The 24,466-nt window shown below is 36.9% G+C and overlaps 1 protein-coding gene across 1 annotated transcript in view; it reads left to right on the top strand.

The window, feature by feature from the left end:
• Nucleotides 1–24,466, top strand: part of PLEKHA7 (pleckstrin homology domain containing A7) — a 135,783-nt gene that overhangs the window by 66,987 nt on the left and 44,330 nt on the right. The window contains exons 4-8 of the mRNA XM_065755276.1: nucleotides 7,013–7,096; nucleotides 14,712–14,823; nucleotides 19,035–19,139; nucleotides 20,817–20,889; nucleotides 21,672–21,772. Coding sequence (XP_065611348.1) covers nucleotides 7,013–7,096; nucleotides 14,712–14,823; nucleotides 19,035–19,139; nucleotides 20,817–20,889; nucleotides 21,672–21,772 — 475 coding nt within the window. The remainder of the gene's footprint in view (nucleotides 1–7,012; nucleotides 7,097–14,711; nucleotides 14,824–19,034; nucleotides 19,140–20,816; nucleotides 20,890–21,671; nucleotides 21,773–24,466) is intronic.

Raw genomic sequence — 24,466 nt, forward strand, 5'->3', positions numbered from 1 at the left:
ATAGCTTGGATGAAAGCTGAACGCTGAGAAACTTGTATTTGCTTTCATGTTTAGAACAACATAGATAATCATATCTATTACTGGGTAAGTCTTTGCATCAAAGGGAAATGTATTCAGCTAGGACTGATGAGGGTTTTCAGCCTCCTGTGGTAGATTTACCCAGTGTGCATACAAACGTGTCTTTTTATTTTAATCATCTTTGTTATGGCTTAAAGGTTGAAATATGTAATGTATTTGTGTAAAGCTTCCCCTAAATACTTCTTCCAAAGTAGTTTGCTTCTCTGGCAGGGCTTGTTGGGCTGCTCCCTCACTAAACTCCTAAATTGCAGCTCACTTTGGAATTTAATGGTGTGCTGCTTTTACTTAAGGTACTTTAATCTTAATACCTAGGAATATCATCCCTTTCTCTTCTCTAAAGTAAGAGTTTTAATTTGCTATGGGATCCAGAAGAAACAGTGAGAGTGCTGCTCTCTGTGTGTTTCTGTTCTTGTGGTAGTAGTGGTTTTCAGTGATGTTTTTTGTGTAACTTCTGGAGCACAGCTACAGTTACACAGTTGCCTTGTCTGTAGTTTCATTTTGTGTGAAAGGCTACGTGTCAATCATGGCTTCATGTATACTGTAGAATTTATTATTGTTGAAATAAGGGGCTGCTTTCCTGTCATGTGAATAACACCAGTGCAAAAAAAAATCCTACCCCAAAACACCGAAAATGAACAAAAAAATAAACAAATCCAGACCTCTCAAAAATATTTTATTAAAAAAAAACAACCCTTGCCTTCAAAGTGGGCATCCATCTTTGGGGTTTCCAAATTGAATTGGACTGTTGGGACCACTTGTAGGAAGAAGGATGAAAATTAATCCCAGAGGAACCAGTTATCTATGTTGTAGAAACAGCTGTGCCAGCATTGGAATTGATGTCTGGGAAGAGAGTGATAGAGATTCACCCATCTCATAGATAACACATGTATATGTGTGCTTGTGTACATGTAGGCATACAAATATGTAAGTGTAAATCACCAATAGATGTGTTTACCTGTTGGATCTGCTCCTGTTTCCATTTCAAACTCAAACTTTGGTGTAGATGTTCACTTGATATTTGTAAGAAACATGCAATCAATTCATTTTGCCATTCACATTGTGATACTGCTCTCATTTCATTGTTACTAAAAGTCACAACTGTTTTTGTTAGGTCACAGATTTCCAAATGCATTTAGATATTTTTGTAGGCGCTGCCTTTTGATAAAGGACTAACCTCAAACATGAGTGGGAAATAAAGGAACAGCCCGGGTGAGTTCCAAGTCTGAATTAGGATGATATGATAGAATAAAGCGGTCTTTTAACATTCTGATTTTCTTTTGGTATGGTTGGAGAATTTTTTCTTTCCAGCTTCAGTTTTGAGTGCAAATACTAATTTTTGTATAGGTGTGAAAGTAAAGAAATAGAATCACATTTCACATCCCAGGAATTTCTACTGATCTATAGATTTCCTTTTCTTATAAACTTCAACAATCATGCCTCTTTCCTTAATTTTAAGATACTGCAGTGTAGGCTGTTGGGTTAACAGAGTCCTGATATCTTCCTGTGACATGTGTCAAAAGGAATTGTGAAGCAGTTGACTTCTGCTGTATTACTTATGAAGCTCTGTGATGACCCTGTGATGTGATAGCATATTCATCCTTTTCTCTGTTCTTTTGATGACTGAAATATCTGTAATGATTCTTCGGCATTAACTTACCACTGAATTACTACATAGCTTCTTAACAACCAAAACTTTCCTGCTTCTATTAATATTGGGTTGTATGAATTATCTTTGGTAGCTCTCTAGGGAAAAAGATCCAGTTCCAGAGAAACTTGTAGTTCCCTTTTAACCTCATTGTCAGTGAGCGGAGTAGAAAGAAAAGCAGCACATGAGAATATCTGTGAGTGTACTGTCTGTTTATATGTTGTTTTCAAACTTCTCTTGTGAAAGAAGTGGTGTTATTTGGAATTGTGTAAGTGATCCCATCAACTGTCTTTTAAAAACTTGGGCTTTTGTACTGACTGATTGTAGTCACAGACACAGCTGCTCAAGATAGTTACATAATTGTGTTCTGACTAAACAAGTACAAACTCATGACGTTCAAAGGAGGATATGAGGCTTGTTTACTCCATTATTCTTCTGTAAAAGTTTATAGGTTAAGTTGCTAATTAAACTACAGGAGAGGGTGGCGGTTTAGAGCTTATTGAATTTAGTGGACCTTGATTTCCATGGAGCAAGGATTTTACTGCCACTCTGAAGAGGCACTTGGTTATTTTAAACTAATGTCCAAGCCTGAAAAGATATTTGTGATGTGTGTCAAGTTTGTAGTTGGTACTATTGCATGTGCACTAAAAGCAGTTGGTATTGGTGCAGATTCTTCCAAATTATGTCTGCATTACACTGTGTTTCTTCTTAAGAGAGTAATCTTCACAGGTCTTTCATGGCATTGAGTTTCTTGGTCTGTCTTGAATATGCTTTGCAACCCATTATCAACACTAATACATATAAAGGCAGTGCTGAAAGTGTTTTGAAGCTATCTATGCATTTTGGAAGCGTGTTGTGAAATGAAGCAAACCATGTCTGGCAGATATAAGGCGCTTTTCCTATTTAGAGAACACACTGCTGACCATTGTTTCTGTCAGCTGCCCTACAGCAGTGTCTTCCTTAGAATCAGGATGCTCACCTAAAAGCCCTCGCTGCTGTATGGGACGTTCAAGGTAAAACTGCTCATGCTTGTCTGTTCTTGCAGGTAAGCATAAAGTGCTCAGGCAGCAGGGAAAAACATACCTTATAGAAATGGCTTGTAATAATTTACAGGATAATCCATCCAATGACAACAGGAATTATTCTTGCTGTCTATAATTTTGTTGTTAATGTGTTGTAGACTTAATCAATAATTGATTCACACATCTCAAGATTCAGCTGTCTGGGCATTTAAATTAATTTAGAGGCAAGATATAAATGTATGTGACTTCGTATGCAAGGTCATCAACATCAGTCATGGCCAGAAATTAGTTATTAAAATTTGGCTTTGACTCAAATGCAGAATGAACTGAAGGAAGGAAGTAGGTGAAGTTGTGTTGAGTGAGTCCCTCAAAAGTATCTATGTGGTCAGAAGAGCCTTCCTCTGCAAATTATAGAACTGGAGAACTGAATTGCAGGGTAATTTTGTTTTGCTTTGTTTTCTGTAAATTAGTTTACTTTAAATTGGTTAAATTTCATGATCTATGAGTTGTGTTAGTACAAGCAAATGGTAGGCAGTGTTAAATGTGCTGACTTGCTTAATCAGTAATACTTGAGAAATCTTGTAGGCTGTACTCTGATGGCAAGCAGCAAGGTGTCATCAAGGGTATCACTTGACTGTGCTGCTCTCCCACTCATCAGGAGCTGCACTGGACAGGAGGTGAGCTGTAAAGGAGGTGAAGATATGGTACATCTTCAAGCAGCTGGCTTTCATAGGTGGCCAGAGTTTGCCAGGAGTTATCATGCTACTGTGCTAGCACAAGTTGCATGGCAGCAAGGGATCCCATGGTGAAGCATAGTGAACTTTCTCTGCTTTTTCCAGATGTACAGAGGCTCCCTCTAGTGAAAAAGGATCAGAAGAGTGGTGGCAGCATATCATGTGTCCCTTTATTAAGTCTCTTGGTGTGCCTTTTTATATGTGGTAGATTTCTGGACTTATTCCACAGTTGCTGTTAGGAGGAAATATGATGAACTACCAAGTGGTCTGTTTTATCTTGTGTGCATGAAGAATAGTGGTACCAGGGCTTGGGAAGGAGAAATCATTGTCACTGTAACAAGTTTCCTAGATCACTGTCATCAGAGATGTTGTTATCATTGTTGAGTAAGCAGAGAAATTACTGCTAAGCCAGCACTCAAAAACCATGAATACTATATTGCAATCTCAATCAAAAAATTTAATACCAGATCATGATTTCTGTGTTTCATTCTATTCAAAACAAGACACAGCTAATATGTTGGGACAAAATCTATTTAAATACCATGGAAAGGGTCAAAGGCATTTTAAGAATTGAGTGCTATTTGGGAAGCAGCATGGAGGGAGCAATAGAGACTGATGGAATGGTGTAATTCAGGTGAGAAGGAATTCTTGGACTTCACTGGATCCAGCCCCTCCTGTTCAGTGCAAGCCCAGCTTCAAAGCTCAGGGTCTTATCTGACTGCTCCTCAAATATTTCCAAGGATGAGGATTCCGCTGCCTTCCTAGGCAACCTCTTCCAGTGGCTGCCTGCTTTCTTTGTGGATAGAAATCTCTCTCCTCCCTAATTCCTTGTTGCAAGGCATTAGTTATCTATTGTATAGATTGTTTTGAGTAGTATTGCTTATTCTTGATGAGTCCTACCAGGCAAAACACTTGAACTCTCACTTTTCAAATTCACATCAACCACCATGTTGTGCAAAGCTGCTGTTTCCCTCCTCCTAGCAAGTCCAAAGATTGCAGAAAGTGTTTTGTGTGTGTGACCTCGTCTGTGAAATTCCTCTCTGCTCTATGTGGAAATATGGCTGTGCTTCTGTTCCTCTGCTCTTACAGTTCAAAGGGAAAAACTGTTCAGAAAAGGAGAACTTGCTCAGTAATTACAGCAACAGAAGTAATTCATCTTCTGAAGGGCTGGTGAATTTATTTCATGGGAAATAATAGAAGGTTTGTAAAAGTGCAAGTATGGTATGATGGAAAGCTTAGTCCCGAATAGCCCTTGAGCGCTTCTGGAACAGAGTCCTTTTTCTTGCTCTTAATTATGGAGTTATTAATGACTAAAAGCCTGTAGATGGAAATTTGTTGACAGTTTGTCAGCCTCTGGAGAATAAAGCTGACAACATACTTTCATTTTTACAGCTGACAATGTAATTACATTCCTGTTGGTAGTCGCAGCCTATGGATTGAAGGTTAAATGGGCTGCTTTGGTCCTGATTGGAAAGGAAATAACTTAAAACTGTTTCGACTGCACAATGAAAAAGCTGCTATCATTTATTTATTCATTTGTTTGAAAAAAATCTGCAAGTTCCTCTTATCTTTGCACATATGCCCAAAATTAGAATATACACTTTAAGTGCTGCCTCTTTTCAATACAGTGCTCCTCAGTCCTCTTTGAAGAAAAAGATGACTGCTTTGTAGATGTTAACAGTGCAGAGTTACCATAACTGCTCTCTCCAGACCTCTCATTTTGTGGAAATGCTGGGGAGTCCACTCCAAACTCACCTCTGCTTTCGGCTCAATTCATTGCTGGGGCAATGAGCGTTGCCCTGCTTTGCTGCGTGCTTAGTGGCCTTCTCTATTCTTAATAGCTGTAAGCTGCAATTTTGTAATAGCTGGGGCTGGGGTAAGTCCTTTCGGTGTAATATAAGTTGTCACTGCTCTCATTTTGTCATTGGCAGTGTTTATTATATTGCTCCTGTATTTATGATGCTGTGTAACAAGGCATATTGAAAAAGCAGTGAAAGACTGATGTGCAGAAAGCTTCCTCTGCTGTTCATAGTCTAAATGGACTTCCTGAGAGCAACATCAGGAAGAAATGAGAGTCTTATCCACTTGGGTTCTTTGATCAAGGCCTGTCCTGAGCTATTTACGTCTGAATGCTGTGGATGCATGAGCTGGTTAGTTTTTTTTCTGTACGCTGTAGGAAGACTGTTATCTTTTTGGAGTGCGTTCACTTTGAAACCCTAAAGTATTTCTTTATACCTGGCTCTGTTTCTAGAAGAGTATCTTATTATGCTGGGCTATTAGGTTGCTGGCCTAATACAACCCCAGCTGGTTGTCTGAAACCCCAGTTCTTGTCTAAAACACAAAAATGCAGAAGGTTTCAGTTGTTCTTATTGCTTTTTAACAGCCTTAATGTTTTATAATTTTGTTTTTGCTTTCTTGAATCGTTTTAAGCGTTTGTCTTATTTGATGGGAATTCTAGTTTTGGATGTTTTTACCTGAATGTTGTTAACTCCTGGCGTAGAATTTCCCAACATTAAATAAGAGAACTCCTAGTTTCCAAACCTGTCTCATTGTAGGACTCCCTAACAGTGCATCATCCACAACCATAGTAATTTAGAAATAAGATCTCCCATATTTTATTTCTTTAAGATTTGTGATTTTTCTAGAATGCTGCTTTGGACAGAACTTCAGAATAAGGGGGTTACTATGTATAAAGAACTGTGGAAATTGCTTTGTGTTTTACATACAATTAATTCAAATGACATGCTTTGGGAGGAGAAAAGACTGCTTGTTTATCTTGAAATAAGCTTTCACTCCACATTTTTGCGTTATACGAGTACAGTTATGCAGATAGATGAATTAGTGGACAGTAATATTTCCTAGAGGGTAGCAAACCATGAAGATAGGAGTCTGAGGGGAATGTTGATTAAGAAAACTCCACCATTTTTATTCAACTTGGATGAAATATTATGTTCTTTTTTCTAAAGCATGCAAACGAATAACTAAAGTTTGTATATAATCCTGTGTATGGAGATGTAAAGAGAAATCATTGAGTATGCTATACCAGGGAGAAAAGAATGCATGTAGTAAATGACTTCCACAAAACACCTCTGTAAACGTTACAGGTTTTGTGGGACTATGAACTGTCCAGCAGTATATTAGAGTATTTTATTTGTCTTCTCTGTGATGTTTACAGAAGTACAAATGAATAATTTATGTTTTCTAGTTTCTGTATTGGTGTTTAAATAATCTGGTTACAATCGGATGTAAATAGTCATAACATCAAGTGCATCCTTATTAGTAAGATTTGCAATTAGTTCACTTCTAAAACATTATAGAATTAGCTTGTTTAATAATTAAAAGGTATAGTATGTCATTGACAATCAACAAGTATGAGGCAAGAAGCTTGACAGTCACCTAAGAGAGAGGCTAGAGTAGCAGAAGTAAAGCATCAATATACGGTTCTGCCTTTTGGGGTACCATAGATATATTTTAAGCAGTTTAACACTTCAATATTAATTTTTTTCTTTATTTTCTTTTTGTTTTCCTTTCAGCCATAATCAGCAGACCACGTCATTTAGACATCCTGTGACAGGACAGGTTTCTCCAGAAAATATTGAATTTATTTTGCAAGAAGAGTAAGTAGTTCTATACTCGTGGCAAGAGTCCTGAAATGGCAGCACATATGCTTACAGTGGTTTAGTAGTTTGACAGTTCTGGTACTGTATCAAAAATTTCATACAGTTGTTTGATGCTTAAAAGTGTACTACTTTTTGTTTTTGATTGTAGTGCTGTTCCATGTGGGGACTGGAGTGGGAATCTCACCAGATCTTTATTTAAAGAAAAAGAAAAAAAAAAGGCATTTTAAATAGGATATTTATATTAAGTTGAAGTGTCATTAAGTACCATGTATACATAACAGAAATTTCAAATATCTTCACAGGAATCCAAAATGTTTATACTGAAACTGAAATACACAGAAATATTACTGTTTTTCATTGTAATTTCTCACATTGCCTTTGTTTTAGCTTTTCTACATTCGTTGTGTCTTGGACTTTTAATCAAAAATGGTTACTCCTGCATTCCTCAGTTTATTTTGGAGACACAGAATCATGTATGTTAGTTCCCAGTATATTTCCTAACGTCATCACCCATGCTGCATTCAAGATTGCTCCTGGAATCCTTTCTGTGAATGGATGACTAGGTATCTTTCCTATGCAAAATCCAGAATTTCAGTGCTACATCACTTGTAATACTATTCCAATGAACAAGGGGAGTAGAGTGACACCAAATATCTTTCCCTTTTCCATCCTCGTCTTAAAACACTGTCGCAGCAGCCTATGGCCCTCACAGACTTTCCTTCATACATCACAGAGCATGGATGTCAACATCCTGTAAGAGCCTCCTGTGGTGGTTTGTAAGGCTGCCTTTGCGAGTTTGAGCACTTTATTTTTCAACTGATGTGATGTTGTAATTTAATTTATATTTAATTTAAAGCAGTATTTCATTAAGGGTACTTAAGTGGTATTGAATTCATTGGCCCAGAGAAGGAAATGGTGAGGTTCCCAGGCTCTGAGGCTTCTGTGGTAACGCCTTCTGCTGTGGGCCTGAAGAGGTGGAGCACAACAATGCAGCTTTCTGTGCAGAGATTCTGGAACAACCCCAGAAAGTGATTCTCAAATGGTTTAATAAAAGCCAAACACTAAACAAACCTCCCTCCAAAAGGCCCAAAGCAAATCCAAGGGGCAGTCCTATCTTAAGACCTATGCTATGAACCAGCACAAAATGGATGGATGTGTTCTGCTGTGGGGAGGAAAGGTCTGTAAGTGCAAAAAGTGTGGAACAGCTAACGAGGAGATCACCCTAACTACTTGGTAACCTGCTTCTGGCTTGCTGCTTGAAAAGGGACTGGCTCTTACAGGTACACAAAGAAGCTGCTCCAGGTCATTTAGTGAGGAAAACAGGTATCAAGGTCAGTATAAGCAACAAACTCTATATATCTGTGTTCTGACTTCCAGCCATTAATGGCTCTTTGTTTAATCTGCTGGACAAGTTTGATCAAATTTAGTATGGAGAAAATTAATATACTTGTCAAGGAAAGTAGGTGTTTGGACAGAACTCCTTGGAGTGCCTCCCTGGGTTACTCACATTTCCCTGGGTTGTTCATGGTTTTGTGATCGTGGTAGCAGAAAAAAGTACTAGAAGTAGAATCAAAAGAACAACTGACTGCACATGATCTTATTGATCTTCTACATCTATCGGAAGCATTTTTGGAAGATAAGTGATGGTGTTTATTTATAGTACAATAGGATGAACAGACATAACTTGTCATCAATTACTTGCACTGAGATGCTGTCAAAAGTAGAAAAAACAAGCTTACAATGCAATAGAATTAGTAGAGACAAGCGTTTTTTATCTTAAGTGAAGAGGGAATGACTGCAGGGATGTATATGCAGAAAGATGTTTTTGTAGTGACTCTATAGGAAACTGTCTTTGTGAGATCAATTGTCTAAGCTTTATTGTTGATCTGAAGTACATACAGAGTGTTTTTAAAATTAGATACTTTTAATATATAAGCTAAAATGATTTACAGATGAAAACCCAAGGTCCTCTGTTTTCCTTGGTTTTGTACTTCAACTTACAACAGTGCAGTTTTTATACAGATGCTGTTCATTGTCATCATACCTAAGCTCCAGATGGCACTGTTGTCATATGCAGATGTGGCTTTCCCTCGGACATCAGGGATTTGTGTGGAATCAGAGTTCTAGATTGCATATTAATTTGGAATCACTGTGGTTGATGTTATATCTTGTGTTGAAAGGTTTTTAAGTAACAAGCCACAACTGGAAAGTTTATATCTGGATTTCCATGATCTGTGGTAACTTTTTCCATCTTGGAATCCTTTTGAACAAAGGTGCCTTTTTTCTGGAGCTCAAGAATCCTGTCCAATGAAGCAGCACACTTAAGAACTTCATATACAGCAATTTCTTCTTCAGTGCTGTTGTGACATGATTTATTCCTTACAGTTTGATTTTAAGATTAGGGCTAAAGCCTGAAATAGTCACCAGATATTGACTATGAGCTAGTGGGGAGACCTTGGCAGAAGTTTGTTCAGGTTGCAACAAATGGCTTTATTAAGAGGATACCTTTAACATCAGAAAAAGTAATTTACAGTAATGTAGAGATGATGGATGTATGCTCGGGCCGTTCCTCATCCAATCAACATACTGGCAAGGAAAGAAGAGGTTTGTAAAATGATGTCATAGAATGATTTCATCCTAGTATACTTATGACTCAGTTATGAACCAGAAGCCCTTGTCTCACTCGATCAAATGAGAACTAAATGCTTTCAGTAGAAAGCTGAGATTGTCCCTCACTAGTGCTTTCACAAGTAGTTTTGCCTTTTAAACAATAGCACAACATTCTTGCTATTAAAGCCAGAATGATTTCTTCAAGTCCCTTGTAGTTGGAAAACAAAGATAAAGAGTGCTGCTTAGAACCTGTAACTTTTTAATTACGTAATTTTTTGATCTCTTGATCCTGATGCAATTCTTGCTTCTTGGAGGTTCTCATAATTAAATTTTTAAAACTTATTATTCTTACTAGAAGTAACGATTATTATTTCCTGACCCTTTCTTAGCTAAGACAATTATCAAGTCTCCACCTTTCATTCTCAAACTATTGAACAGATTTAAGCATGTTATGGATGCATTTCTTTGAAAACCCCATGGTAAAATTGTTTAGGATAGACATGCAATTTTTAGATTTCATCTCTACTATTTTCTTCTATAAATAGCAGTTCTTCATGAAGAAAGGAAGAAAATAGGTACTTACAGCAACATATCCCAAAGCATCTGTTGCTAAACACTAGAAGTTGTGTATTAGAAATTTTACAGTATATTTTTTTTTTGTGAAAGCATTATGCTTGCAAATAAGAAAACAGTACTTTTAAGGTTAAAATGGATGAAACTTTAGTATAGAATTGGAGAAAATACATATGTTATCTTGAATTCTTTTATCCTGTTTTTGTTGTCGATGTTGTTGATGGTTTGTTGTTGTTATTGGTTCTTTTTGGTGTGTGTGCAACTGGTTAAGTCTGTGTATCTCTAAAGAGGAAAGCCATCTTATTTTGTCTATTACATTTAGTTACTATAGCAGCAAAAATATCAGGTGAAGAGATGGGAGGAAACCCAAACAGCCCCAGATAAACACATTTATGAGTATTGAAATACGAGAACAGATTTTTTTTTTCTATCTGAATAGGAGATCCTCCTTTAGAGAAAAGGAATTTTTCTCATGAGGATTGTGTTTTTCAATATAGGCTACTGGTGTTAAATCCCATTTTTTTTGTTCATTTTTTTTTTTTTAAATAAATCAAATACTGTCACTGAGATTCTTTGAGTTGGCATAATGTGATTTCAAGGCATCCTTGCACGATTTGAGTAGAATAGGGAGTTCGTTGATGGGAGGCATTATATAGAGTTATTCTCACGTATTTTATAAAGATTTACAATAGTCTGAATGCATACAGTGCCATTTTGTTTGTTTGTGTATGCACACTTCTGTGGGAGGCATCAAGAAAGCTGTCTAGAGCATAAAGAAAACCAGCACTGTGAAGGATATCTCAACTAGCAGATATTATCAAACATCTTTGGCAGTAGTGATTCTGAACACATCTGAATGTACAGAGTTAATGCTTTATTCCTTCTTTTTTGAAGACGAATCTGTAAATACTGTTAGTATAATGTTAACTCCATTAAATGCATTGAGATATTTGAGGTAATTTTGTATATTCGATGTATTTTTCTTTGTTATTTAAAATAGACTGAGAACATAAATTAGCTATTGAGAGACTTGACCTTGAGATTGATTGTGATCTGATTTAATGCTAATCTGGTATAGTATTTTATTCTTGAAATACTATATAGAAATATTTCAAATTCGTTTTCAGTGCTGTTTTGTTTCTTCTGTTACATCTCAGGTGTAAAATGTTTGGATCTTCAGTGTGTCTCTAAAGACATTGTTTTAGGAGAATGTTGGTTTTTATTTTTCTTTTTTGTTCATTTCAGATGACTTACTGTCTCTTTTGCTGGCTGTTTGTCTTCTTCCATGGCAACAACCTTGTATGCTTTTATCTTTTTCTCCTTCTTTCTTTTTTTTTTTTTTAAATGTTATTTCCAAGTTGAAGTTCTTCATTTATTTTGATACTACTAACAAATGAAAGCTTTATTTATTGACAGTGATTATTTTCAATAGCAAATGGAAGAGAAATCACTAAATGGTAAAATTATCAGTTTTTAGAATGACAAATGCACTGTTTCTGTATTGCACTACCGTTTTCTGCTAGTTCCAGTGATTTTTCTGATCAGTCTTGTTAGTTGTACGAATCATTGCTTCCTCTGTCATTCTTCCTAGCTTCCTCTGTAGTAGTTCTTAGCTTCCTCATCATTTTCTGTTGTTGAATTCCTTTTTTTTTTATATGTCAAGTTTCACATACCATGAAATAGTGTCTTGTTGAACAGTGGATGTGAACATGTCTTTAGTCTGTGGTTGCCTTCGCTGGTTTGTAATTAAAGCCATCCTTCCAAGGGGGAGGGGAAGTATTATTTTTTTTCCATATGTTTTATTGCAAAAATTAATTTCTAATTTGTTAAAACTAAAGTTTTATTTTTGATCTTTCTTTTTCCCAAGTTAGCACGCACTCTCTCTCTCTGAAATAGCTATTCTATGAAGTGAAGAAACATATCCTAGTCAGATGGTCTGCAGGCTTTTCGCTTTACAGATTTCCTGAATGTGTAAGTTAATTGTTGCTTGGTGGTGAATGGAGCTAATCCAGCTAGTAACTGATCAGAAGTGGTGTTCCCCAGAGATCAGTGCTGGGCTGGTCCCGTTTAATGTCTTAATTGATGATCTAGGTGAGTGGATTGAGCACACCCTTGGTTATTTTGCAGATGATACCAAGATGGGGGGAAGTGTTGATCTGCCTGAAGGTAGGAAAGCTCTTCAGAGGGATCTGGAGAGACAGGGTCAATAGTCTGAGGCCAACTATATGTGCTTCAAGACTAAGTACTGGTTCTTCAACTTTGGTCACAGCAATCCCATCACTACAGGCTGTGAAGCTGTGTGGAGGAAAGTTCATTGATGTTTGGCTGAATATGAGCCAGTAATGTGGCTAAGAAGGCTGATGGCATCCTAGCCTGTATCAGAAATAGTGTAGTCAGTGGGACTGGAGAGGTAATTGTCTCCCTGTACTCAGCTCTGATAAGGCTTCACCTCAAGTTCAGGTTTAGGCCCCTCACTACAAGAAACGGATACTCTGAAGCATGTCCATTGAGCCATAATGGCCACAAGTTGTGCCAGGTGAGGTTCAGGTTGGATATTAGGAAATATTTCTACTCAGAGTAGTGAGATACTAGAACAAGCTGCTCAGGGAGGTGGAGGCATTTAAGAAATGTGTAGATGTGGCACTGAGGGACGTGATTTAATCTCATTCTAAGAGACCGGGTTGAAGACTGTTACTCATAACTAGAATTCATCTTACTTTCAAATACCTACTCTCTGGTTATTTGCCCGAAGCAGGGAAATGGAAACTTTTTGATAAGTAAATATTAGGAAATGGCAAGTATTTTGCTTTTGCATGAAAAATTCGCTCAGTGTAAACTTGCATTTTCTATCTGTTGTGAAACTTCATAAAGTAGAAACTAGAAGTCAAAAAGCAGATAAGACTGATAACAGAAATAGTTTGGTCAGGCAGTGTTGTATATAAGAAGTGTCTTAATCTGCTCTTTGCGGAAAGTAGGCTTTCCTAAAGCTGATGATATGCTGAAATAGGGTAGCTGGTCCCTAAAAAGTACAGCAGATTGGCTCAAACTGAGGTCATGAGCCTCACTGAGGGCTGGACCAGGATGTTAGGTACTTGCTTTTTTAGTTCATTCTCTTATCTTGATCCTGTATTTAAAAAGAGGGAATTTATGCCAAATAAAGCAATGCATGAGGGAAATGGGATTGAAGTTGTGAGGTATTACTCCCTTGCAAGCTAAGTTAAACTGAAGACAGAAATGGGACATGCTTTCTCTGACATACCTATAAAAGCTTTTGGACAGGTGATTGTTCATGGTGTATCTGAGAGTGCAGTGGGAGGCAAACAGCTTGTTCTTAATTAAACTTAAGCTCTATGTTGGGCTACTACAGTTGCAGACTTCTGCTCTTATGATTGAGACTACTCACAGTTACTGCTTTCTACTGCCTTCAGGAATTGACTGAATCAACAGCAGCTACAGGAATGCTTTTTGTGGCTTATATTGTGTTTTTTATAGTTTCTCGTATCTTTGAAAAAAAATATTTAAAATTCTTTCAGTGACTTAGATGGAAAAATAATTGTTTTTTTTTGTTTGTTTCCTTTTTTGTAATGAACAAGTTGTTTCTATAATATAATTTGCTAAAGTGTTCTTAATGATTTTTTTTTAAATACCACATGCTGGCTTCAGTTCAGACATTGGTGTGAAGTTTGGCTGCTGAGGCTTCTGTTCATAATCTCCATATGGAATTCCACAAGATTTTGTACTTGCATTTGTCCTTATTTCTTCATCTGGGCAACTGTACTGAATTCTTACTTTTTGGATGGGTTCTTACTGTAGGATTCATCTCACTGCTTTAAATGGGTATCTGCATCTGAGCTAGTTATCCAGGTTTCTTGAGTATATGTATGAATCACAGGTTATTTGTTGCTATCAATATCTACCATGAATTCTATCATTTAACTTAAAAGTATTTTTGATAATTCATAGTATACTTTGTGTTTTGAGGGAAAGATTGAACCTCAGATTAGCATCACTTTTAGTTTACAAACCAGTAATTGCAAAGTGTTTGTGCTGACTCATACCTCTCCTCCTCAGTCCTGTTTCTCCCACACATTTGCAGCCAAGCCTTCGGAAGGGGCATAGCATTAGCCATTTCTTCTCTGAGTGATCTTTGTTACAAATTGGTTCTCTTTTGGTTATGAAGACTTGACAGATCTCTTTCTCCTGATACACTGGCAAATACCAATCATCAGATGTCACTGGTGATATATGCTTGAGAAATACACCAAATCTAACTAATAGGGATCTTGCGAAAGGAGTTGTTGCATAGGGAACGTTTGCCTTGCAGCTGACCAGCCTGTCATTCAGTTATTTAGAAGCTCAAATATAAATAAGCAAAAATTAAGGTTTGAAACAATGTGCTTTAGACTATCTGTTTGTTTTTGTTTTCTAGACAGAATTCACCTATGTCCAAGCAACAAATAAACCAAAGACCTTCAAGCATGGTCAGTGAATCATCGACTGCAGTAACTATGTCTGCTGTTGATACAAAGCCTGGTTCTAAGGTAAAGGAAACAGTCTACTGCTTGAGTTTGGTAATCAGAACTTCACTTGCTTTAAGGCCAATGCTGTTTTATTGTTAATTTTAATAGGGCCAAGAATTGGGCTAGAGGACTAGTACTTAACAAAGTATTCATGCATTTGAGTTTACATTTATCCTCATCGTTCTCATTTTCTTAAGGCCAGCATTAGTGGCAGAAGGCTCATTTTTTCACTTATAAAATCAGTGAACCTACTGGGGACCTCTTTGTTTTGAGATGAGGATGTTTTGAGTGATGTGGTGTCATTAACTGAACAAGGCTTACACTTCTCCAGTAAGTGTGCATCCTTGTCACCTGCTCCCACTGCTTTCCTGTCATATAATTGCACTGATCTAATCTGGTTTTTCAAAAGAATGAGAACAGTGATGATGACTGGATACAACATACAGGCCCACCCACTAGAAAGAAGTAATTTACAGGAAATGTGAGAAGGGCACAGCTAGATGGAGGGTAGTGTTTTTTTTATTACAGCTTGGAAAATAACCATAGTCACCTCCCAAAACTTCAGCTGTTCTGTTTCTGATCTCTTCTGCTACTTTGTTTGCACTCCAGTAGGAGCGTGGCTATGTGCTTTTCTGCCAGGCTGCCATACGTGGCATTTTTTAAAATACTTTGCAGCTTTAGTCTTTGAATAGACTTCTCATAGAGGACTTGCCAGTACTCTTTTTCCACACCAACTTTGTTTATATGAGCTCCATCCAGCTGTGAACCCTTAGTAAATACTTCAGTGCAGTTTTGATTGAGACAGAAAACTGAAGTATTTCTCATATACGCTTTTATTCATCATTGAATTTAAGTTTCCAAGCTTGAGAATACTCCCAGTGTTCTGTAGGATCAGAAAGAAATGTATTAAATTCCTTCACAACCTATCAGAATTTATTCAAGTTAACTAGCAACAAGAAGGAAAGCTTTAAAGTGAATAATCTGTGTTCTCCACTTTGAGGTTGTTTTTTAGCGTACTAAGAGTAGATTTTAAGAACCTTTCCTCTGTTCTCTAAAAGTTTTTTTCCCATGAGTTCTATAATCATTGTCTTTGTAGTGTGAGTTTCCAGGCACAGATCTGGGACACGGTCACGAAGCCAGAGTCGCATTCTCTGTACCATGGTCTTTAGCTACCTATACCTGACCATCACCTTTTATGAAAGGCTTCATGGTTTTGCCCTGGAAATGCCATTGTACTGACACAGTGTAGGGTTTGAATCCTGAAAGAGACAAAGTCTACTGGCTTGCTTGCTTCAGTATTCATTTCTGGACTTGGGAGTGAATAAAATGTCTGAAATAAGAAGTAGTTGTTTTCAAAGAGAATTTCACATGCATTCTCCAATATATACTGCACAACAAAGAAGGAGCGTGTTAGAAAACAAACAAAACTACCACCAACCATAACTGGGGCTGTCACTGTTTTATAAATATGGGTGTAAATACATATCTTCATTTCCTAAGACACCCGAGAATGGGTAGTTTTGCAGAAATGTCATTTGCTGGTATTGTCTCAATAAGTCATGTGAAGCTTATAGTTGCTTACTGTAGTTGCTTGTATTTTTCCCAATATGAACAGTTGAGGATTACAAGTAAATAAAGAATGAGTGTAGCAATTGAGAGAAACCAGTGATGGTGACAGGTATGCAGCAGAGCAAACTCTATGCAGCCATTTGGAGCTGGACTGCAGAATGAGGGGTTTAGATCAGGGCCGCTTGAGATGAACGCTCATTATCAACAGCAGGAACTTTGAAGTGTTTCAGTTAGTCCTATTTGAAAGATAAGGATTCTGTCTAATTTTTCTTAAAGATACTGAAAGAATTGTTGAATTCGTTAGGCTGTTGAACATCTTGAGATTTTCAAATAGAACAGTTTAGGACATAGAGCGAAACACCTGTATGTTTGTTTGTTTTGTAAGTGAAGTTTTGATCTCTTTTACATATTTTATATATTCCTTTTTTATTTTTTTACCAAGATACAATTTTCAATTTAGAAAATGTCTTCCAAATGAAATCGTGTCTCCATTTTTTGATTGTCCAGTTTTACAAATATTTATGTATATGGAAATAATTATAATTGACTTTCCTTCTCAGCAAGATGTTACTCTAATGAAGGAGAGGATGAAGCAGTGATGAAAAGGAATTGGAAAATTTTGTCTCTTGGTATTATGCTTCTTTTTGTAAATTTGAGTCACTTACAAACAAGTCAGTGTAACAGATGCATTGAAGTCAAAAGTGACTTCCTTGTCTTCAGTCACACGGGCAGCTGCTGTGATTCTGCGCTTCTCAACACCTGATAAGGATATTAGAATATTTCAAGTTAGGAAAAGATCACCCCAGCACATGGAAGTAGTTTTAAAATTACACTTTTTCTTTTAAACTGACTTCTTATTGTAGTCAGTGGAAGCAAGACATGAAATTGTTTTTAATCTAGAGCTGAATGAAACAGTTTTTGTTACAGATGATATGGAAAATCTAAATTACGTAAAAATATAGTTATTTCTATTCTGAGTATTGTATTGATATAAAGTATACAGCCTTAAGAGGACTTACCTCCCTCTTATCTAATAGAACTTGTGGGGTTTTTTTTTGTTTGTTTTTTGTTTTTGTTTTTTAATAGCTAATTCTAAGTGCTGTTTTTCTGCATTTTGTAAAATAGAATAAGATCAGGGAATCAAAGTTCTTGATTATATACTTAGAAACCTGCTGCTGTTGGCAGCCTGGCCTGTTGGGTGTGTGCTAGCCCTTGGCAGCAGAGCTGCTTAGATGTTCTGTGTAGCAGTGGGCTGTGAGTAAACCTTGTTCAGCCTCTCACTGCAGTGCCAGGTGTGTCATGCCTAGGAAAGAGCACACACTTTGCATTCTTTCCATCTCCAGTGTCAGTGTCTCTCAAAGAAATGATCGTGATGTGCAGCTCACCTGTGTCATAGGTGTCTCAGCAGAGCTGAAAGCAGCATGCTGATTCCTGAGAAACAGACCTATTCTTTGCTATCTGCTGACAAGTTACACATCTCTGTGTCTGCTTTTTATGCCGAAGCACCAAAACAAGTTAATTTCTGGGTGATTTTGTAGTGTTTTAACCATTTATTGTCATTATCTTAATTCTGAATTAAGATTTGTGCTCACATCTACTGAAATGTATGAAATTTAGTGTAGGTCTGTAAAGCCTGACCTCAAAAGGAACAGAGCTTCTTTTGTGTACTCATATATTGTTGGAATGTTTTACGATTATATGTGCTGGCTTCTACCTCAGATGTTGCCTGACAGGCAGAAACAGTACACTGAGATATATTTTGATATCATCTGTAGCATATGACAAACACGCTTATTTCCAGAGCTGCTGTTTGTTGCAGCTGACAGAAAAGCAATTCCCTGACCACTCAAATTGAAGGAAAGAAGACACTGCAGGCCCATTTTAGAAAGGAGGCAGGGAGTGAATCTGGACAGCTCTTTCCTTGGAGAGATTGGGTACAACTGTGAGTGTGGTTTGTGTACGTTGGGTTCCTAAGCAATTGCAGTAGCAAACTGCTGAGATTGGAAAAGGCAGATTGTTTATCCAGAGATTCTTGCTGCTTCTTGCACAGGCTGAGACTTTGCCTGTTCCTTTTTGAAACTGTTTTGCTGATGTGAGTCAAAACCAAGGCTGCAGTAAAACAAAGCATTACGTTGTCCTTGTGTTTTCCACCTAGGTCCCTTCCTTAGCAGTCACACTCCATCTCCTTTTGTTTGCAGGGTGAAAGTCCAAGCATTTTATCAAACTGTCTATATAATTTGAATTTAAATGGGGAAAATAAAACAAACAAACAAAAAACCCAAACAAACCAAAGAACAAGCAACAAAAAACAAGATTATGATTCCTGAGCACAAACTCCTGTGTGTTGTAGAGGGATGCTTGTATGCAGATGTCGTTGTGCACTCAGACATGCTTTGTGAGCACAACAAAACTTAACAGTTCTGCCATTTGGACTGGAGTCACCAGCACTGCTTCTGTTGGCACACCATCCTAACACCGACGTGTTGATGATAATGGAAAGTTGCTTTTGCTGTGTTGTGACTATTTTTGTCTATATACTTGCCCTTGAAAATGCTATAAGTAGTCTGTTATTGTGTAATGAGTTATTTCAGGGGAAGTTATTTTGAATACGAAATGTGTGTCAGCGAAGTTTAAAAACACTGCTACTGTATACTTCTTTACAGGTAGTAAAGGCTGGAAACAAAGTTCATAGCTTTGGAAAGAGAGAACAAGCTATCAGGAGGAATCCCAATGTTCCTGTGATAGTAAGAGGCTGGTTACACAAACAGGTAAGTATACAATCATCTGTTTCTGTCCACATGGAATCATCAAGTAAATTAAGTGGCTTTCAGATAATTGAAAAAACAAACCTCATGTCAGTCGTGCTGGACAATGTTGGGAACACCCATGAGCTTTTGTAATGAAGGACTTGTGCTCAATATGTGTGAAAACAGAGTTTTACATTCAGGTTTGATTTGGAAGTGGAAACAGTGATAAATGGGCACTGCTGTCCTGCTTACATGTTGAAGCTATAGCTTTGTTGTTGGTGTCTGATTATTTCCACTGTTTTATCCTGCCAGCTTACTGCCATGCTGGTCTCAGTCCCCTTCAGATCTCATCGTTAACCCTGGGTTGGGTGTGAAAGCCATCTGCTTTCTTTGCCCTTATACTCTAGATTAAAGGCTTAATTCCAATTCATTTGGCTCCAAAAGCAGAGGGAGAAGATGAAGGGAGACAGGGCCTCGTGCATCGCACATTGCTGTCACCAAGACCAGTGTCAAAATAAAGACAGGATTATAGAATTTTGCAGTTGCTGCATCTTGAAGCTGGCAAAACACATCTTTGAGTGCAAAGAAGTTAATAAAGATGTTTGTTATATAAGAATACTTGCTTCTGATTTGGGTAGTAACCTGGTGGATGCTGATAAGGGTCTATCAGCTAGTTTAAGCATGGAGTAGGAAGTCTGAAGTCTGAGTCTTAAAGGTGTGATTCTATATGCATAGAAAAAAATGGTCACTCACTTCTCCATGAGGTCTGTGTCCCACAGTCAGTTCTGTTGACATCCACTGAGTCCATTGATTTTCAGGGCAGAATCAGAACTGTGTTGACAGCATGAAAAACAAAGGAAAGAAAGTCATTGCAAACTTAATATGATTAAGAAAATAAAAAGTGTAGTAAATAGCATATATTGCATTCATTTAACTATTTCCTTCTATCCACTTACTTCTTCTTCCAAGCACTTAAAGGTCAAAGATGCTTTTTCTGCTGTTGGTGTCATCAAAGCCTTCTTCATTGGAACAAGTTGTACATATTGAGGTTGCAGTTTGTCAATTTTACAGGCTTCTAAAATTAATTTATATGTAAATATTACTCATTTTGACAAGGCGTTATATATTATATAGAGACATTTGTCTCAGGCGTATTGAATTATACTTCATTGTAGTCTGTATGTTATACATCCTGGTTTATTTCCTTAGGAATATTTGATTAAATTACATTTTAGGCATGGGTAACATTGAAAATGGACTGTAGAATTACAGGAGATCCTTGTCTTAAATGTGAGGTCATATTTCACAGTTGTGAAGTGACTTTCATCTTGGCCTAAAGACAATTCTTGTTGGAGTTTGTGCTGTCTGGATGCATACCTTTATTCCTCTACTGTGGGACAAAACTGTCCAATAAAAATATGCATTGATTGTGTATGGGGTTAATTTGGACTCTGTTTGGATGCAAATTTAATTGCTCAATGAAAATGAGTAGTTGGAATATTCTAACCGGATTACTTTATAGTTGGATGTTTTACTTCTTTCTGAGCATACAATATTTTGCTAAAATATACAATTCTTTTTTTGGTAATTAATGCTGTACTTGGGTAGGTTTCTGGTGAGCTACTCACTGGTACAGCACTGTACAATAAGCTCTTACTCTCTTCAGATGATAAGTGTGTCACCTTTTTTCCATTTCAGGACAGTTCTGGTATGAGATTATGGAAAAGACGATGGTTTGTGCTTGCTGATTATTGTTTGTTTTACTATAAAGGTGAGTAGATAATAGTAGCTCTTTTGAGTTGGCCCGTAATAGCTTACCTATTCAAATCACATTGCAAGTGTAAGCTAATTGAATTTTTCAGGTACATGTAGGTGTTCCAACAAAATGCACCATAAAGCTGGGGCTTTGTCCACTCCTCTTTAATGCTGCTGATTCCTTTTGAGCTGATAGCAGTAGAGGTTTTTTCATTATAATAAAATGCTGAATGGAAGATGAGTTCTGTTACACAACCTGTCAGAGTTCATTCGTCAAAGCAAGCTTTGTTCAGGCTGTCTTCTTTTGACCAAACCAAATGAAACAAACAAACAAACAAAAAGACCTCTGCTTAAAAATAAATAAATAAACAAATAAATAAATCAGTCTTGCTTCTTTAAAAATGAAACACTGTTCTGTACTATTGCTGTTGAGTCATACTAAAAGTCAGACTTCAGGAAGCATCCAAACATCTTGGTCAAACCAGAGTCCAGAAAAGGAGGCCAGACCTGGCTCTTTGGGGCTTAATGCAATCATGCATTGAAAACCTCCAGTGGTGGAGATGACACAGCCTCCTTGGTCATCCTGTCACACTGCTTCTCTGTCCTCATGTAGAAATTTCTTCTCCTTATATCCATTCTAATTCTCTTGTAGTCAAACTTCATGCCTACTGACTGTAGTACTTCTGTAATACACCACTCTGCATCCATAATGGAGAATGTATTGTTACTGTGCTGAAACGTTGTGGTAAATTAGTTTTTTTTGTTATTTTTTTTTAAATTATTATTATTATTCCGCAGATAGCAGAGAAGAATCTGTGTTAGGTAGCATACCACTGCCCAGCTACGTAATATCTCCTGTTGGACCCGAGGATCGTATCAATCGCAAGTTTTCTTTCAAGGTATGGGCACAGAACTTAGTAGCTAACCATATTTTAATTTGCTTAGTTGCATTAGAAAAGATATTGTAAGCAGAAAAATTTACTTTCCTATTATAATTTTTTTTTCAAAAGGACATTGCTTATTCAAATGTCACATAGCACTTTTCTGTTACTTATAAATTGTTTTTAATACATACATTACTATATGTAAATGTCTTTGGGCTTAATTAGAAATTAATGTTAATAAGTTGTTCCACTACTTTCAGATATTGAAAGAAGAGTTGATTTTTTTTTTCTTCTTTATAGGGTACTTGGTCTCATAGTGGACTGATTATTATTATTATTATTATTATTTTTAATTTTAATTTAATTGTTGTGGTTTATTTATTTGTTTATTTTAAATAACCAGGGCAGTTTTCACAGCTAGAAAATAACAATACTATGACTTCTGATATATGACCACCTTCCTTTTAAGTGAAGAAAAAATATGCAATTTTTTTTCTCCTTTCTTGTTTGGAAGCAAAAATTGTCCTAAGGGATGCTGAGTAATTTTCTGCTTTTTTTTTTTTTTTTTTTAAGGTAAAAGCACTCTTTTAATGCAGCTTAATGTTCTGCTGACTTTTTTTTTTTTGTAATTAGAAAGAATAATAACTATATGATTAAAATTCTATTAACTCTTATAAAAAACTGTGGAAGTGAAATACAAAATTAATTCCTTCTTAACAGTGGAAAATCCTACTTCCACTTGATTGTCCACGATGCAGAATTAAGGCAAAGATAGAAAGGTCAGTTTATGTTTGCAAATTTAAGTTATGCTGGTACTTAGAGCAGAACCTGTTCTGCTATGTACTGAAGAAGCAAGTGAGCTTTATACTAAACAAACAAACAGATAACATTTTTTTGTTTTGTTTTTTAATCGGTGTTAGTTTAAGAGATCTGGAAGAAATCTTTCTTTTTATATATTTACTGAAAGGACATCTGTTCAGCTTTCAATTTTTCTTGTTTCAATTTTTTTAATGTGTTTTAAAATGGTAGTCCATCTTTTGTAGCATTAGGATTTATTTTCAAGTGTGCACTGATTTGAAATGTTTTAAACAAATATTAAATTGAGAAGTGTGTTTAAAAAAAAGACCTGCTGCTCTTTGTGAACATATTTGTTGTACTTTTTCAAATATATTGAACATGAGATAGCAGGATAAGCTACAAAGGACCCTTTGTTAAAAATTATTTTACTCCAATATTGAATGAGTATGATTCATGAAGTTCTCCTTGAGCTTTTTTCAGGGCAGAAGCATATAGTGCAAAATGAGAACCCACTGTATATTTAGGCTTTTGCATCTCTTGAATAAATCCTAGTGCAGGTAGGGAATGGAGGTGAAATAGCAATAGTACCTGCTTGAATCTTGTTGCTTTGGTGTTTTGAAAAAAGTATTTTTAATTTCATGTAAGGGTGTTTGCTTGTGTTCAACAAGTGTAGATTAGGACTGTTAATCTTAAGCCGGCTATCAGTCATTAGGGGAAAAGAACCTGGATGTGTGTGTATGTAGATATGTATATAAATGTGCAGAGTGGCTTCGGTTGGAAGGGACCTTAAAGATCATTCGGTTTCAAGCCTGTGCTATGCGTGGGGTTGCCACCCACTACATCAGGCTGCCCAGGGCCCCATCCAACCTGGCTTTCCAGGCATGGGGCAACCACAGCTTCTCTGGGCAGCCTGTTTCAGTGCCTCACCACCCTCTGAGTAAAGAATTTCCTCCGAATATCTAATCTAAATCTCCTCTCTTTTGACTTAAAACCATTCATACGCACATAGTTTCAAAATGATGTGTTCTGTAGGTGCGCTCTTGGTCGCCACTGCCAAACTGTGGCTCTTTCTTCCTGCAGAATAGAACCCATGATTGTGGTGTGATTAAATATTTTCAGAAGCAGGTGCAGACTTCCCCTGTGCTGTCTAGGATATTATTATACCTATGCGAGCTGTCCTAAATCTTTAATCTGAATCTTTTCTGAAAGTAAGTGTGAGTCAGTAAACTGAGATTTTCAGTGTCAGGTCATTTCTAAAAGTTTGGCAGAGAAACAAGCAGTTGTTGATTAGAGAAGGCTTGATGTTGCAGTTTCATTTTATTTAGAACAAGCTCCTAGGGCAGTTGGCAGGTTTTGAACAATTCCTGCTGCATGGGCCCCACTCAACACCAACATTCAGCGATGGCAGCCTCAACTGTGGGCACAGTGTGGTGGGAGCGTGGCCGTGCTGGCATTCTGTCACTCACCAGCCATTACCTTTATCTAATCTCCTCAGAAGGCTTTGATAGCCAGAGCATAGATGGACATTCTGTCCCAGCGCAGCGCAGCCAGAAATAGAAAACTCAAGAAGAGTAAGCCCAAAATAAAGAGAGGACTTTCTCACATTTAAGTCCTGAATGACTGGGAGAATGCACCACATCACTTTTTGCATTTGGCCTGTCACTCCGATTGCTGTAAATTGTTGCAATAGATGCTTCAATTTAAATTGCTTTTTTAAGTAGTAGTGAGTTTCTGAAGCTAGAAACACATTCAGACTCTGAAAATGTTTTTTTGTAAAACTAAAAGGAGTTTTACTTGGCAAATACAGGAATGCTCTTAGTATACAATGCATTTATAAGGGAGTTAGTAAAGTATATGCTTACTAGGATGTAGGCTAACTTTAACAGATAAAATATATATATTATATTACTG

This window comes from Cyrtonyx montezumae, unplaced genomic scaffold (assembly GCF_038088225.1).
Source record: "Cyrtonyx montezumae isolate F1298 unplaced genomic scaffold, pur_monq_1.0 scaffold_10, whole genome shotgun sequence".
NCBI lineage: Eukaryota > Metazoa > Chordata > Aves > Galliformes > Odontophoridae > Cyrtonyx > Cyrtonyx montezumae.